Here is an 18151-nt window from a genome sequence, read left to right as displayed (position 1 = left end):
ATCCAGCCCAGCCTAGCAGAATGGAGTCTTTCCACTCACCTAGAGCAGTCTAGTCTCAGGCACTGCTGGAAAGAGCCCGCCCCCTCCCAGCCATTGGCTAACCCTGGAGCCAAAGGTGGCTGGCCATTCCTGTGGCCTTGGCTCACATCAGCCACAACAAAAGTTCACCAGGCACAGAGAGCTGGGCACACTGCAGAGGCTGATTGTCCCTCCCATCAGCTCCAGAGACTCTGCTCCAGGTGTGAGGCCCCTGGGAAGCTATTGCTGGGATGAGGTGGGGGACTCCTGATTCCAGACCTCTGGTCCAGGGGCGCCTAGGTCAGCAGTGCCCTACCCTCAGTTGGCCAACTGGTCCAAGTGGAGCTTCAGAACAGTTTTCCCGTTGGCCCCACAGCCAGAGGCACTTCACCTATGTTTGCAGAAGCTAATCCTCCTCACAAAGTGCTGAGAGCAGCACCTGGCAGCCCACGAGGACTCAATAAAGATTAACACGCCGGCTAATGATGTCCATTCATGCTCTCCACCGAGAAATTGTGGGGTGCGTCTTGGTGCTTGTTCATCTCTCCTGATTCCATTATCAGCTCTCAGTTGACTTAATACCTCATGCAGCTTAGAGTCTGTGGCTGTGCTGGCCTTGAGAACAGTCTGTGGTTTGAATTGAAGTCATTCTGGAGGAGATTTAGCTGACAGAGATGTAGAAATGCAAGGAGGATGGTGAAATAGAAGACAGAAGAACCTGGGTGTGTTTTACCTTCATCACCTACTGCTTCTAGCACCCACCTAGAGGAACTACTGATTCTGGGAGGCTGGTTTCACTTGTGCCTCTGGAACTACCAACACTAGCTGGCCAGCACTGCTCAAGTTCAAGGGATTTGTCTGTTTGTTGTTTGTCTGTTTGTCTGTTTTTAAATAGAAACATAAAGGTAGAGAGAGTGTGAGTTTTTTTATTTTGTTTCGTTTTGTTTTAACTATTTTATAGAACAGAGAGAAAGAGAAAGGGAAGGAGGAGATTAACAGAGAGAGAGAGAAAGAGATACCTACAGATCTGTTTTTGCTGCTCATGAAGCCTCCCCCTGTAGTTGGGGAGCCAGGGCTTGAACCAGGGTCCCTGCTCATGGAAATGTGTATGTGTGTGCTTAACCGGGTGTGCCAAGGCCCAGCCTGAAGAGTGAAGGAGACCCTAGCACTGAAACTTCCTTCAATGCAGTGGAGACTGAGCATGAACTGTCTAAGTAAGTGATTTTGCCCACTAAGTTCACTGAATTTTTTTTTAAAGAATTTATTTATTTATGAGAAAGATAGGTACAGAGAGAGAAAGAACCAGACATCACTCTGGTACACGTGCTGCCAGGGATTGAACTCAGGACCTCATGGTTGAGAATCCAGTGCTTTATCCACTGTGCCACCTCCCGGACGACAAGTTCACAGAATTTTGACCTCCCCTGGATCCCATAGAAATCAGGCAGCGCCAGTGACACCAAAAGATGCAAGCTGAAGTCAAGTGAACAGCCTTATTTGTTTCCTTGTTTTCTTTATTTAAACAGTTCCCTCCAACAAATCCTTCTTGCTCTACTTAGACACAGTAATTATAATGCTTGTGAAAATATAATCACCACTGCCATTTGCTGAGCAAACACCTTGCACCCTGCTAAACAGTTTCATCTATGATCTCGTTAAAGCCACCCAAGACTACTAAGTGTACGTCCCATTACTTATAATGGGTGCATAAACAAGGGCACAAGAAAGTCACATTGAGTCGCTGGCTTTAGGTCACAGCAACAGTGAAGGACTGAGATTCAACCCAAGTGCATCCTTCCCTCCCTGAACTTGCCCAGGTAACTACTCAAATCAGCAATGGCCTGTGGTCACATTGTCCAGCTCTGGGGCTCAGGCACCCCAGTACTGTTTCTTGGGAACGGGGAGGAGAATCTAGTGTGCCCCTAAGTCTGCCTGCCCCACAACATAGCATGGCACCCCAGCACAATCCCCCCTGAGGAGACACCAAAAGCACTCCACAAATCCTTTGGTTCACCTGCCGCCTCCTCAGCACACACCTTCCCGTATACCCTCCTTGTGTGTGACTCGCACGCAGGGCTGCTACTCCCACCTCCTCTGCAGGTGGCACCATGGCTCTGAGGCCAGTGGTCACTCAGGCAAAGCAGGTATTGATTGGCTGCCCATCAATAGCTACCCTCGGCTGTGATTAGACTTGGACTTTTAGGCTTGCTCCTCCTTCTACTGCTGTAATGTATAACTAGCTTGGGTGAGGGGGAGAAAGGTCCAGGCTGGTCAGCTGTACACAGCACACTCACCACAGGACCTGGACAGAGGACTGAATTCCCGAACTGCACCATGACACAAAGTGAGGTAAACTGCACTCTGCCTGTTCTTAGTTCTGGCTGTGCAGAAGTGATTAGGAAGAGCCCTTTTGCTGTGTGTGTGTGTGTGTGTGTGTGTGTGTGTGTGTGTGTGTGTGTGTGTGTGTGTAGGGCCTGGGTGTGTGTGTGTGTAGGGCCTGGGGCTTACAGGGGCTGTGTGTAGATGTCAAAGTTCACAGCTGCTTTGTTTCATTTGGCTGCTCAAAAAACACGCATTTCACTCTACTCATCCCACTTCTGGTTAGAATTTTCCACTTTTTTTTTAACTAAACTATTGCACATTCTTTAATATCCATTAAAAGTTTTATTTCTGGGGGTCGGGCGGTAGTGCAGTGGGTTAAGCACACATGGTGCAAAGCACAAGGACTGGCATAAGGATCCTGGCTCGGGCCCCAGCTCCCCACCTGCAGGGGAGTCGCTTCACAGGCAGTGAAGCAAGTCTGCAGGTGTCTATCTTTCTCTCATTCTGTCTGTCTTCCCCTCCTCTCTCCATTTCTCTCTGTCCTATCTAACAACAAAGACATCAATAACAATAATAACTACAACAACAATGAAAAAGAACAAGAGCAACAAAAGGGAAAATTTTAAAAAAAGTTTTATTTCTTCAAAGACTTCTGAATCATTTAACCTCTGGCATTCCTTTTTTTCTTACTAATATTGTTTATGGTTGTAATTTTATTTCCTTTGACTATTTTACTTGTCGAGGTTGATAATGTTCTTGGTGAAAAGTTCCTAGAGGACGGAGCCAAACCAAGTTGTTCAGCTTTTTGTGTATTCTGTGTTGCCTAACTTAATGTTTTTGCACAAAAAACAAACACAAAAAAATATTGATAGATTCTTCCTTTGAAATGAAAATCCACCAAAGCAAAACTCCAGATGAACTTAAAATAGGGCTCTGAAATTAAAAAAAGAAAAACACTATGTTACACATAGCTTCTCATAAAAAGGCTTACTTACCTGCAAAGCTTAATTGCAAACTATGAAATGTGCATCTTACCACAATTAAAAGATATAAATTTTTTAAAATTGCATTACTTATTCAGTAATTAGGGGCTTTGGGATAGTTGCTCTATTGTCTCACTAATCCATGGATGCTTTCCTCAACTGATTCTGCATCATCATATCATTGAAAGGATGTGTGAAAAATGGGCAGATTAGCTTGAATCTACCACAAAAACTGATCTGAAACCTTCAGAAATGTCAATGTATTAATAAGAAGTAGGACTTTTCTAAGTTAAAGAACAGTAAGGAAAACTTCCTTCAGCCTTTGGCTCCCCACCTACAGAGGGGATGCTTCACAAACCGCAAAGCAGGTCTGCAGGTCTGTCAATCCTATCTATCTATCTATCTATCTATCTATCTATCTATCTATCTATCTATCTATCTGCTTCACAAGCCACAAAGCAGGTCTGCAGGTCTATCGATCCCTATCTATCTGTCTGTCTGTCTGTCTGTCTGTCTATCTATCTATCTATCTATCTGTCATCTATCTATCTTACCTTCCTTTCTCAAGTTCTCTGTCCTCTCCAATAAAATGGGAAAAATGGCCAACAGCAGCAATGGATTCGTAGTGCTGACTCTGAGCCTCAGCGATAACCCCGGAGGCAAAAAGAAAAAGAAAAAAGAAAAAGCAACTTCCTTTGAGGCCGAGTGGTGGCTGACCAGGTTGAGTGCACACTATCATGTGCAAGGACCCAGTCCCCCAGCCCAGTTTGAGTCCCCAGTCCCCACCTGCTAGAGAAAGCTTTACTAGCTATGAAGCAGGTCTGAAAGTCTCTCTCTCTTTCTCTCTCTCTCTCTCTCTCCCTCTCTCTTTCACTTCCTTCCACTCTCTCAATTTCTCTGTTCTAATAAAAAAGAAAGAAAAAATAATAAAAGAGGAAAAATAAAACCTTTCTTTTCTGCTCATACTTTCTTGCTTCCTTTCTGAGTGCAGCAAGTGATGTCAGATCATGGGAAGCAGCACTCAAGGACAGCAGGAATGACAGGGTTTCTGTTAGTGTCTTGGATAGGATGATGATTTTATAATAACAAAAGAGATAGTCTTTGCCTATGGTGAGTACATTCAGGAATGGGATGATATGAATGTCTGCAAATGATTCTCAACTGATCCAGCAAAAGCACACTCATGTGCAAGCGAGTCTCACAGTTATGGTGACTGTCAGCCATGAGAGAGCATAGATGAAGCTTAGCAAGTTCACTGCAGTAGACTTTCAGCTTCTCAGTAGGTCTGCATTTCACATTTTAAACTTGAAAATACAAAGGGTTGGGGCCGGGTAATGGCATACCCGGTTGAGCACACGTGTTACTATCTGCAAGGACCCAGATTTGAGCCTCCAGTCCCTACCTGCAGGGAGAAAGCTTTGCAAGTGGTGAAGCAGGGCTGTAGGTGTCTCTCTGTCCCTCTCCCTCTCTATCTTCCCCTCCTCTCTCGGTTTTTGGCTGTCTCTATCCGATAAATAAAAATAAATATTAAAAAAAAGAAAGAAAGAAAGAAAACACTAAGGGTTTAGTCCTCTTGTTCCCTTGTGAGTTTCTCCCAAGCAACCGTGCCTGCCGCGGCATGTCATCAAGCAGTGAAGTGAGCCTGTGTCCCTGTGTGAGCAGGGGTTCTAGGTTTTGATCTGCTCAGTAAGAGGCAAATTAGAGCATGATGCCACTGAATGCTGGGAAGCCTGAGTTAAGTTATTTAACTGAACTTGTGTTTTCCATACTGTGGCAAAGTAAGGAAATACTGGGACATAGCACAAGGATATACAATGGGAAATATAGGGGTTAGTGTAGAGTAATTAAACGAGATGATAGAAGATAAATTTAGATGACCAACATTGTAAGGTTCATAGTTACTCACCTATATAATGTGTATCTGGAAAAGAGTAAGACTTCATATTTTCTTTTACTGCCCAGGATAAAGCTGATGGAGTCAGGACTTCAAAGAAAATATGAAGAAAGATATTGAGTTACAGTTATGCAGGGCAGGGGAGTTAGCATAATGGCTCTACAAAAGACTTTCATGCCTGAGGCTCCAAGGTCCCCAGTTCAATCCCTAGCACCACTATCAGCCAGAGCTGAGCAGACAGCTCAGTAATTTGGAAAAAAAAAAAAAGTCATGAAGACACTGTAAAAGGGAAGGCAATGTATCTGCTACAGTGCCTGGCACATAGCAATGCTGAAGCTTCACACAGAGGTACTGCAGTCCCCTCAGAGGATAGCCTGGGAGATGGCGTAGTGGTTAAAGAGTTGGACTTAAGAGCCTGAAGCCCTGAGTTTGATTCTAGCATCACGTGTGCCTAAGTGATTCTGTAGTCCTCTTTCTTAGTAAACAAATAAATCTATAAAAAGTCCATTAAGTGGACTTTGAAGCTGCCCTGTATGTTTTTCCTTGAGAACCAAGAAATTGACTAATGATGGTGGAACAAAAAAAGCAAGAACTGATATATAACACGTTTCAGCTTCATAAATCTACTGAGACTGAGAGGAATAGGGTACACTTGGGACTGGGGACCAGGAGACCACAGGAATGCACCATGGGGAAGTCACACAAGGGCCTGACATGTATTTCTTCAGCTAAAACATGAAGAGATCATCCTAGGCTCCACTGTTCTTTATTTTATTTTATTTTATTTATAAAAAATGAAACACTGACAAAACCATAGAATAAGAGAGGTACAACTCCACACTGTTCCCACCACCATAGCTCAGTATCCCATCCCCTCACCTGATAGCTTTCCTATTCTTTAACCCTCTAGTAATATGGACCCAAGATCATTGTGTGATGCAGAAACTATTACAGAAGCCAGACCTTCCACCTTCTGCATTCTACTATTCTTTAAGGTCCTTTCCAGCTTGAAAGTCCTGTGATCTGGGAGTCCCTGTTCTTCTCCAATGTTGGGTGCAAGGATTACCTTCTAGTTTTGGATTGGCAGTGGTGGTGTGTCACTTAGAAAACAGGGTACATGTGTCTCTTCCCTGCCTCGCTAGTTATTAGCTGCTGAAAAGCTGCATGTTTGGCAGAGTCAGCTTTAGGACATCAATTCTGGGTTCCAATAGGGTACTTGTATACTCACCAGTTGTGTGTGTTGAACACGACACTGAAAAGTCTTCTGGTTTCCTCAATTGGACAGTGGAGTGGTGTCGTGAGCTCTGCAGGACAGCTGTGAAGATGATTGATGACGTGCAGAAAGCTGACTGGTGGCTGCTTATCTGGGAAAAGTGACAAAGGAGATGTTAATGATGTGATCAAAATGCCATTATTTATAGACCTTTATTACTTATAGAAAGATTACATTGTTTATCTCATTTAGTCTTTTTTTAAAAAAAAATATTTCATTTGTTTTATTTTAATGAAAGAGAAAGACACAGGAAGAGAGCCCAGGGTCCTGCTCATCTCTGGTGCTATTGGGGATTGAACCTGGGGCCTCAAAGCTACAGGCATGAGAGTCTTTTGCACTACCATTATACTGTTTCCTAATTCCATTGCTTAGTCTTTGTTAATATCCTATGCATCAACTATTATTATATTTATTCAGATGGCAAAAAGAAAGAAAAAATGGCAAAAAGAAAGAGAAAGGGCCTTGTTGGGACTCCTCTAGGTTTCTTGAGTCACAAGTCATTTTTTTTTCCCTAATATCTTGCGTCTAATTTCCAAGCCATGAAGTTAACACTGTATTTTTCTTTATGCCATGGTTCAACCATTTGTTAGTCTACTCTTCCAAATTTTTCAGCAACTTATATATTTTTTAATTCCAGTTCTTTTTTAATGTTCTGCTAGAGTCATCGTGATTTACATTATGGTGTTGTCACATGGGTACAATTTCTCCTCCTACCATAATATGTGTCTGCATACCACTCCTACCACCAACCCCAGCCTTGGTCCTCCTCCCTCATCCTGCACTGGACACCCAGGGCCCACTCACCCCACCCCATCGTCACCCGCAAGCCCTTAGCCTAGCTGCAATAGACTATGTCTGGTCCTAGTTTCACCCTGTGTTTTACCTTTCCCTCCTTGTTTCAGTAGTATATCTTTAGTGATTTAATAATGATCGACAAGATTGAGGGATAAGAGGGGTACAATTCATACAATTCCCACCAGCAGCATGCCATATCCCATCCCCTCCATTGGAAGGTTCCATATTCTTTATCCCTCTGGGAGTATGGACCAAAAATCTTTATAAGGTACAAAAGATGGGAGGTCTGGCTTCTGTAATTGCTTCTCCACTGAACAGAGCTTTTGACTTAAAATTATTAAGTCTATATGGCAGCAGTTATTCTAAAAATACAGGCTTATCCCTAGTGGCCTGTGACATGAAGACAAAAGCTACGAGCTCAGTAGATAAAGCACAGCTTTGTCAGTCCAGGGACCTGGGTTCAATCCCCAACACTGCATATGTTGAAGCAGAGTTATGGGTCTTCTCATCTCTCTCTGACTTTGTCTCACTAAATAAGCAAATATTTCAAGAGAAAAAGGTGCAAGAACCTCTGCTGTGTTAGTTCCCCTTGAGTGAAAGAAGTGGTTGTAATCCTTAGTGCCAGGCAGCTGAGGGGACAGACAGACAACACAGAAAGGTCTGGAGGGGGTGGGCCCTCTTCAAACCGGCACTGTTCCTCAGCTTCCATGTTCCTAGCCTTGAGACAAACTATGAGGCATCAGCTTTCATGGTTGAAGGACCATGAGCTGGTTCAGACCTGAAATGAAAAAAAAAAATCAGAAACGAGCCCCACAACCATGAAGAACTGAATTCTGCCAACCTGAATTTTCCCCTGAGCATCCAGAAAGGAAGGCAGCCTGTTGACAGCATTTGGTTTTAGTCTGAGAAGCTCTTACTGGAGCTATCAGGATTCTTGGACATTTGACGAGCTAGAAGACAACAAATGGGGGGGGGGGCGGTTGTTGGCTCACCTGGTTAGATGCACATATTATCATGTGCAAGGACCCAGGTTCAAGCCCCTGTTTTCTCTCTGTCTCTCTCCCTCTCTATCTCTGCCCCCCTCAATTTCTCTCCGTTCTATCCCATAAAATAGAAAGGAAAAAAAAGTGGGGAGGGGAGGTGGAAATGGCACCAAGCCTCAAAACTAACCCTGGTAGGGATAAAATTAATAATAATAATAGAAAAATTTGTGTTTTTAAGCCACTGCTTGGTTGACTATTATAGCAGCAAGAGGAAAACCGATTGGGTAGATGAGAAGCAGCACAAAGTAACGAGCAGCTATGCAGGAGACATAAACATCTAGCACAGGCCTCTGTATTTCCTCTGCACCTGACACTGAGTTTTCCAGACTATAGCAACAGCAATCATGGGGAAGAGGTTATAAAGCCTCCTCTTGACATGCCCCCTGGTCCCCTCACTGCTGAGGAGCTACCTGTAGCTATGACAAAATAGCTCCAGGGAGAAAAGGTTTTGCAGTGAAACCACCAACTAAATAAACCGAACTTCATCTTTGGCTGTGTTGTATGAACCTCTGAAGTTTAGATGTGCAGTTATATTTTGGAAGATAATTCAAAATTGTGGTTAATCCTATTTGCCATGTATGTGCAACATTCAGCACACGTACAGTTCATATCACACATGGGTAAATGCATATGACACTTCATCCGAGAATAACACTGTACATTGGTAGTTATATAATTATCATACTTGTGACTGATATTCAATAAGTGAAAAAAAAAAAATATATATATATATACAGTCCTTTTGGGCCAGTTTTGAAGTCCTTTCAAAGACGGAAGATTGTGAAAGGGAAAGTCTGCTCGGTGCCACCTACAGTGTGGTGTTTGGATAATTTTCTCTACATTAGTTCTGCATTTAGAGAAAGAGTGGGAGGTTCTGACCCTCAGCCCCCCCCCGCCCCCACCCCTGAGATACCAATCCAGCAGCAAGTCTGGTCTGAACCTCAAGGCATTTCTTGGATAGCAAACCTCTAGGCAGGTCTGGCTACAGAGCTGGAGTCAGGGCCGTGAGTGCTCTCTCTGTGGGCTCTGTGGTGACCCTGTGCTGATGGCAGGTCTGTGGTGACAGTTTTGTGCTGACAGTGGCTCTGCGGTGACAATTTCTAGCCTGACTGGGGACTGGCGATTCCTGGTGGATGAATCAGTCCTCACACCCAGCACTGACAGTCAGAGGAAAAGCTGATCGTTCCACAGGCAGCAGGGGCTGGATCATAACCTCATTGGTTATGAGTGAGAACTGGAATCCTTGTTAGCATGATGGGATGTGTATAACAGCCCACACTCTTTACTTTGTAAAAGTTAACATGTACAATTACACATACAAAATAACCTCCTTATAAAAAAGTCTAGTAACAGTTACAAGGCTTCTTTATCCCTTTCTCCCATCTAATGCTCCTTCCCCAAATCATTCTCATGTTATTTGCTCAAGATATTATTTCATGAATTGTATACAATGTGCACACATCTACAAAGACTCTTAAAATATCTTTTCTGAAAAAACACTGAGGATCAGACCACTTTTCTTCCTGGTTTCACAGCAAACCTTCACCTAGTACCCATATGTCCCACCCCTGCACAGCCTGCTTTATTAAGACCTGCTGAGAGCTGATGGCATTTCCCACTGAGTGAAATCAGGGCCTTCCTTACACTGTGTTGTCACCGGTCAGCAACTGCTGCACCAAGTGTTCTGGGAGTCAGAAGCTTGCTCACCTGTCCATGGCCTGTATTCTGGCTCACACGGAGCCCAAGTATGAGGTCCTGCCCATATGGGCATGCCATAGCCCTGGGGGAACTCGGTGCTGTGGTCCCCGTTTCTCTGACATAAAAAGGATGAAGAAGCTGGTCACAAGAAGGTGAGATTGTACAAGATCCAGCATTGCAGAAACCTAAACAGGAGAAATGTTCTTGTGACTCTGTGTGCATGTGAGTTAAACATGGTGTAATGAATGGAAGTGGGTGACCACTGTGTCCCCTCTGGGCTGCTGGATGTAGCTCCATTGGGCTGGGTAGAAAATGTCACCCATGGGAGTTGGGCGGTAGTGCAGTGGGTTAAGCGCACATGGCGCAAAGCACAAGGACTGGAGTGAGGAACCCGGTTCAAGCCCCTGGCTCCCCACCTGCAGAGGAATCACTTCACAGGCAGTGAAGGAGGTCAGCAGGTCTGCGGGTGTCTATCTTTCTCTCACCCTCTCTGTCTTCCCCTCCTCTCTCTATTTCTAGCTGTCCTATCTAACAATGACGACATCAATAACAACAATAACTACAACAACAATAAAAAACAACAAGGGCAACAAAAGGGAAAATAAATAAACATTGAAATAATAATAATAATAAAATGTCACCCTTTAACCCCTGACATGAGGTCCACTCAATGATAGAACTGAGGGGCAGCCTTGACTGGATTTGGAAATGGTTCTGACAGAGACAGACCGATGCTCCTCATAGGTGCTGTTTCCTATAAGGCAGAGTCTAGGACAGCTTCTCGTCTCCCTGTCACTCATACCTCCATTTTAACTTGACATTCCTTTCTAAATTTTTATTTATTTAAATAGAGATAGAGCAAATGAGAGAGAGAGAGTGAGAGAGAGAGAGAGAGAGAGAGAGAGAGAGAGACTCCAGAACCCAGTTTAGCTCTGGCTGGTGGTGGTGCTGTGGTTTGAAAGGCTTTTGCAGAACCGTTATGCTGTCTCCCAGCACTTAATTTGACCTTTTCAATTCGGGCTAAGATACGTTTGGTGGCTTCCCTGAAGGGAACTGTCCTAAATTCCTTCTAGTCTTAGCAGTGATCGGGACAAGATGACGGGGACATGGTGTGTGGATCTGCCACTTGGAGGATGGTGGGTAAGGTAGAGAGCAGCCTGGAGAAAGCCTGGCTGAAGACGTGTGTGTGTGTGTGTGTGTGTGTGTGTTTCTGTGTGATGTGAGAGTTTATGTGTGATGTGAGAGTTTATGTGTGTGGGTGTGTGTTTGTATATGGTATGTGTCTGTCTGTCAGTTTATGTTTCTGTGTCTCTGTGTGGTGTGTGTCTCTGCATGTGGGGGTGTATGTATGGTATATGTGTATCTGCTTCTCCATGTGTATGTGGTATGTCTGTGTATATACATGTGTCTCTCTGTGTCCCTGTGTTTCTGTGTGTGTGTGTGTCTGTCTATGTGACTGCTCCTTCTCAGCATCCTGCTCTTCTCCTGGCAGGTCACCGGCACCCTGGTTTTCACTGTCTTCACTGTCATGCTGAGCTCCTTCCAGTTTGGTTATGACATTGGTGTAATCAACGCACCCCAGCAGGCAAGTGAAGTCCTCAGCCCCCTCCCGTGGTCTCCATGGACACAGAAAGACCTCTGACCCAGGACTGAGGGGGCAGCCGGAGGTCGGGTGCTGTGTTCATGGCCCAGAGCAACAGCCTTGACTCTCCCAGCCGCACAGGCCAAAAAAGGCAGTGAGTTATTCCTCCTCTCTGATTCAGTTGCCTGCTGAGCTCAGAAAGCTCACTAGAGCATCCTGCCCTATGCCTAAGGGTTCTGGAGAACCTCTCTGGAGAGAGCTTACACAGCCTCCCTTCATACAGGCATTCAGGGAGAAAAGGAAGTCTTGTCCTGAGCATGCTAGCTGGGCACCAGACTGACCTCTCCAGCCCCACACTCAAATAATACCCATTTCCAGACCATGCTACAACCTTAGCCAAACTGCACTTCTTCACACTTAAAATGCAATCATTTATAACTTAAACGTTTGCCTGTGCTTTGTTTGTAGAAAAATAACGGTTCATATCTACTGCAATTTCAAAATCTTGTGCTTTGACTCAAAACTCTGTGATGCCTTTATTCAAAACAGAACCAAATCATGGCATGTTGAATTTAACCTTGATTAATATAAAACAAGGTTTTGTTTATTTATTTATTTATTTATTCCCTTTTGTTACTCTTGTTTTATTATTGTTGTTGTTATTGATGTTGCTGTTGTTGGATAGGACAGAGAGAAATGGAGAGAGGAGGGGAAGACAGAGAGGCGGAGAGAAAGATAGACACCTGCAGATCTGCTTCACTGCCTGTGAAGCGACTCCCCTTCAGGTAGGGAGCCGGGGGCTTGAACCAGGATCCTTACGCTGGTCCTTGTGCTTTGCACCACCTGGGCTTAACCCGCTGTGCTACTGCCCAACTCCCTATTTATTTTTTAAGTAGTAACAACTACAGGAAGAGAAAGACAACACAGTCCCAGAGATGTGCATGTGTCCAGTATCACCCATAGCATTTGTCCCAGCTTTCCCAGCGTGTATTTTGGGAGCTGAGGGTTAAGGAGCCTGCTGGCTGTAATCTTGTCTTATCAAACCGAAGTAAGAGACCACCTAGGCTAACAGTAAGTGACAGCAGAGAGTGGCACGCACCCCTGAGGACCCACCAATCGCTTCCCAGACCAGTGGGGAGTGAATGAATGTCATCCTATAGCTACATGAGGGCATTAGAGGACCTTGGTCCTTTCCCTCCAGTTCTTTCTCCCATTGGTGAATTAAAGTAAAACACAAAACTTTAGTTTTATTATTATGTTGTTGTTGTTACCAGATCCCTGCTCAACTCTGGCTGATGGTGATGCTGGGTATTGAACCTAGGATCTCAGAGCTTCAAACATGAAAGGCTATTTGCAGAACAACTATGCTGTCTCCCCAGCTCAACAAGAAACTTTAAAACATCACTTTCTTCAGCCAATGCCTGTGTGCTCAACATGACCATTGTTACCACAAGTGGATAGTTTCACTTCTCCCTAAGATGGGTGTCAGCACACCTTGCCCTCTGCTAAATTGTCATCTTTCCCACCCTAGATTAATTAATTACTTTATTTTTGCCACCAGATGTTGGTATGCATGAGACCCCTTCTGTTTCATTTGGTTTAAATCCCCCCTGCTTAACACTATTCTATTTACATAACCACTTCATTCTATTTATATAACCGCTGTTAACAAGCACCTCCCTCCAGGGCATTGGTTCAATCCCCACTGTTTCATGATATGTTTTTGCTCCACCCCCCCTCCTTGTCACACTCTGATTGTCACCAGTCACTTTTCTCTCCACCCTCTCTATGTCACACCCTGTTTCCACCCTACTTGGCAAGTATATATAAAGACAGCATTGTGAGTTTTAGAGTACTTTACCTTTAGTTTAGCTCAGCTCGGCTTAGATTGTGCTGCGTCCTGCATGAATAAAGAGATACTGCCTACAGCTCAACTATGAGTCCCTAGTCGTCTGTTACCTGCCCGTGAAGCCAGCCCGGCGAAAACAACCTAACCCGTCGAAAACGACAACCAGAGTTATCACTGGAGCTCTGTGTCTGTGTGAGAAATCCACTGCTCTTAATAGCCTTTTAATTCCCCTTTCTCTCATTTTTGATGGAGACTGAGAGAAATAGAGAGGGAAGAGAAAGAGAGAAAGACAACACTGCTCCACAGTTCATGAAATTTCTCTACTGCTGATAGGGACTGGGGACTTGAACCCAGTTCCTTGCACCTAGTAATACATATGCATTCTACCAGGTGTTCCACTGCCTGTCCCCCCACCCCCTCTCAGTACTGCCAGCCTCTGGCCTTTTGAGTCTTTGGGTCTGCTGTAATAGGCCACAATTTATTAGAGTTTCATCATGTGTTTTCCTTTGGTTCTTAAGTCCCACCTACAAGTAATATCACCCCACAACATTCATCTTTTTCCAATTGGCTTATTTCACTTAACATGATTCTCTCTAGTTCTTTTATTGTTGTAGCAACAAAGATCTCTTTTTCTGTTTTATTATAGCTGTGTAGTATTTTGTTGTGTCTACATACCAAAACTTCCTTCACCACTCACCTACTATCAAACACTTGGGTTGTTTTCAAATCGTGGCTATTACAAATCATATTTCAATGAACATAGGTGTACATAGATCTCTCTGAATAGTGTGTGTGTGTGTGTGTGTGTGTGTGTGTGTTTTCTTTAGCTAGCTTTCCTAAATTTTCTTCCCCTCTGGAAGTATGGGCCAAATTTCTTTTTTTTTTAACTTTATAATATTTCATAGAACAGAGAGAAATTGAGAGGGAGGGAAATATAGAGAGGGAGATAAAGAGAGACAGAGATACCTGCTGCCCTACTTCACCACTAGTGAAGCTTTCCTGCTGCAGTTGGGGACCAGGGGCTTGAACCTGGGTCCTTGTGCACTGTAATGTGTGTGCTTAACCAGGTACATTGCCACCAGGCCCTCTAGACCAAAATTCTTCATGGGGTACAGAAGGAATAAAGTCTGGCTTCTGTAATTGCTTCTTAGCTGGGCATGAACATTGACAGGTCAATCCACACCCCCAGCCTATTTCTATCTTTCCCTAATGGGGTAGGGGTTTGGAGAGGTGAGGTCATCTGCCCAGAGAAGTCAGGATGGAATCATAGGAGCATATGTAACTTGGAGGCTGAAAGGCAGTAAGATATAAAACAGGACAAAACAATAAAATTAAATAATAAACAGGAACCAAAATATAGGCATATAGGTAGCATGTCTTCTGTTTTGTGATGGTTGTGACCACTCCTTTCTTCATTTAATGTTCTGGTCCAACATGACATAACGTAACTATCCCTGAGGATTTATGTCTGGGCTCTCAATTTTATTTCTCTGATTTGTGTCTATTTTTGTTCCAGTATCACACAGTTTTGATCACTATAACTATGATACGGTTTGAAGCAGAGGAGGACCTAGTGGGGGTTGAATCGTTATGTAGAAAACTGATAGATGTTATGCATGTACAAATTATTGTATTTTGCTGCCAAGTGCAAACCATTAATCCCCCAATAAAGACATTCAAAAAATAAAATAAAATAATAAATAAAATAAAAATCTAGCAGAATGGATGGGCAAGTTTATTCAGTACGGTGATGCTGATTTATACAAGCCTAATAATTTCATTGCTCTAAGGCTATAATTATTTATTTCTTTTATTTTTTTAAAGATTTATCTTCATAAGAATGAGAGTGTGACCAGAGTATCAATTAACTCTGGCTTATTTTATTATTGGGAATTTAACATGGTACTTCTGGGATCTCATGCAGGCATGCAAGTCTAGTATGATACTGTTATACTATTTCCTTTGCTCTCTATTTAATTTTTTCATTATTTACTCCCACCCTTCAATCCTACTCCTTATCAGAAGTGAGAACATTTTAAATGCTACCTTTTGCAACTAGTGGTTACCATTCTAGATGGTCAGTGACTTATGATAGAATTAAGTCTTGCAAGTCAGGCGGTAGCACAGCAGGTTAAGTGCAGGTGGTGCTAAGCGCAAGGACCAGCACAAGGATCCCAGTTCAAGCCCCCGGCTCCCCATCTGCAGGGGAGTCGCTTCACAGGTGGTGAAGCAGGTCTGCAGGTGTCTATTTTTCTCTCTCCCTCTCTGTCTTCCCCTCCTCTCTCCATTTCTCTCTGTCCCATCCAATAAGGACGACATCAACAACAATAATAACTACAACAATAAAACAACAAGGGCAACAAGAGGGAATAAATAAATAAATAGAATTTTTTTTAAAGAATAACATTTAAAAAAATAATTAAGTCTTGATAAATGCATCATAAGGTGAAAGCATTGTATGCTGCAAATGCTGGAAACACCTACACTGTGCAGTATGGGTTAGTTCCCATTAAAAAAAAAAAGTGCCTTGGTTAATTACATGATATCATTTTACTTATTCTAATGAGAAAGAGAGATACAGAGAGAAAGAAAGACCTGAGACATAGTGAAGTCCGGTTCTGAGCGCTACTCACTCGGTTAGATACTAAGCTCTGAGAGAAACTTCCGGTCTCAGCACCTTCTTTCTGGCCCCTGAGATGTGTGACTGTCTCTCTTTGCACCAAAAACTAGGATGTCTGCCCTTAAGTTTTCAGCTCACGTCTCACAAGAATGTAGCACCTAATGTCCCAATCTTGGATGCTAACTATAATTGTTGACCTCATCATTCCCAACACCTTTTCTTTTTCTTTTTATCTTCCTCTCTTTTCTTTCTTTTCTTTATTATTTATTTATTTATTTATTTATTTATTGTTTACCAGAGCACTGCTCAGCTTTGGTTTATGATGGGATGGGTGATTGAATCTGGGACTTCAAAGCCTCAGGCATGAGAGTCTTCTTTTTGCATAATTATTATGCTATCTCCCTTGCCTTGAAAAAAAAAATTAGGGTCAAGTCAATTTATTTACAAAATAAATTTAGTTGATTCTGTTTACTGAACACAGTATGACAGAGGATAATATAGAAATTCCAGGGTCTGCTTACAGGTTGGAAAGCTACAATTTCACTAGTGAGATAAATAAGAGTGTGATGAAAAATACCAAAATGTGGAAGTTGATGATTGATTTCAACCAACTTAAAGAATTAATCGTCTTCCTATTTCTCACAGGGGTTAACTGTCTTGCCTAACAATCTGGGAGGGCTATGTGACAGCAAGAAGACATTCCATGAAACCCTAAACACCTCACTCTTGGAAATTGATAATGCAGAGACGCCTACCCCAAGTTCTTAAATTCTACAAAATACTGAAAGTTTGTCTGGCTTTATGGAATGAGCACAAATATGTAATCACGAAAAAAAAATCACTCACAAAATTTTGAGGAACTGGTGTTCTAGAGATGAGTGATTTTCATAGATGAAGAATCTATGAAAATCACTTAAAAAGTTGTTAAACTAGGTGGCCGAATGGTAACACTCCGGGTTAAGTTCATATAGTAAGTACTCCAAGGACTCATGCAAGGATCTCATTTTGAGCCCCCACTCTCCACAGGCAGGGAGGATGCTTCACAACCAGTGAAGCAGGTATGCAGGTGTCTAACTTTCTCTCCTTCTCTCTATCTTCCCCTTCTTTCTCAATTTCTCTCTGTCCTATTGTATTTTTTTTAAAAAAGCCACAGGAGCAGTGGATTTGTAGTTCTGGCATGGAGCCCCAGAGATGACTCTGGAGGCAAAAAAAAAAAAAAAGGAAAAAAAGGTGTTGATTTCACTCCAGAAATTTGGATTCTGGAGATCTTAGATTTGTACTTTTTTTTTTTTAATAAATAGTACAATTTATTCAAAGTACTTCATCTTGGTTCTTTAAATTTGGGCAGTTTCCGGGTCCTGAATTCAGCCTAATGTACCTTGGCTGATTTTTCATCCCAACGCCTTCTCTTAAATCTGCTTCTGTTTTTCTCCTAGATTGTGTATGCATATCAGTTTAATCCAACTGTGCAGAAGTAACTTCGGTGTCAAAATTGATCTTTTTGCTTACAGAATAGTTTCGATTGGCATAGCTGCCAACATGTAAAATTTGGAGACTGTTACATTGCTCAAAAATGGACCAGGGTAATAGCATGGCAGTGGCACACAGGACTTGATGTGAGAGGCCCCAGACTCAATCCCCAGCACCACCAGCAGTCAGAGCTAAACAGTGCACTTGGGTAGGCAAGCAAATAAGCCTACTATCTTCTCTTTGAAAACTGAAGGTAACATCACCCAGAGTGGTCTTGAAAGCTTTGTCCTCCAGGGCCTCCACCCTGCCAGCTCAGCATTGCGCCCTCTTCAGGGAGATGGTGTTTCATCCCTCAGTCACAAACCTGGATGTGTTCCTGCTGGCTCTGGCATCTGCACAGGGTCTCTATTGTGTAGGATTTGGCCAACTGTAAACAGACCTCTATGATGGTTGAGTGCATACCTGTTATCACACACAAGGTTCAAACCCCCGCTCACCACCTGCAGAAGGGAAACTTCACAAGCAGTAAAGCAGGGCTGTAGGTGTCTCCGTGTCTCACTCCTTCTCTATCTCCCCTTCTCCTCTCAATTTGTCTCTATCTTTA

The 18151-nt window shown here is 43.2% G+C and overlaps 1 protein-coding gene across 1 annotated transcript in view; it reads left to right on the top strand.

The window, feature by feature from the left end:
- Nucleotides 1-2286: 2286 nt before the first annotated feature.
- Nucleotides 2287-18151, top strand: part of SLC2A2 (solute carrier family 2 member 2) — a 35212-nt gene continuing 19347 nt past the window's right edge. The window contains exons 1-2 of the mRNA XM_007517897.3: nucleotides 2287-2367; nucleotides 11519-11611. Coding sequence (XP_007517959.2) covers nucleotides 2353-2367; nucleotides 11519-11611 — 108 coding nt within the window. The 5' untranslated portion in view covers nucleotides 2287-2352. The remainder of the gene's footprint in view (nucleotides 2368-11518; nucleotides 11612-18151) is intronic.

This window comes from Erinaceus europaeus, chromosome 14 (genome assembly GCF_950295315.1).
Source record: "Erinaceus europaeus chromosome 14, mEriEur2.1, whole genome shotgun sequence".
Classification (NCBI taxonomy): Eukaryota; Metazoa; Chordata; class Mammalia; order Eulipotyphla; family Erinaceidae; genus Erinaceus; species Erinaceus europaeus.
The sequence above is the reverse complement of the archived record's forward strand: the minus strand, read 5'-3'. Positions and strand labels throughout refer to the sequence as shown.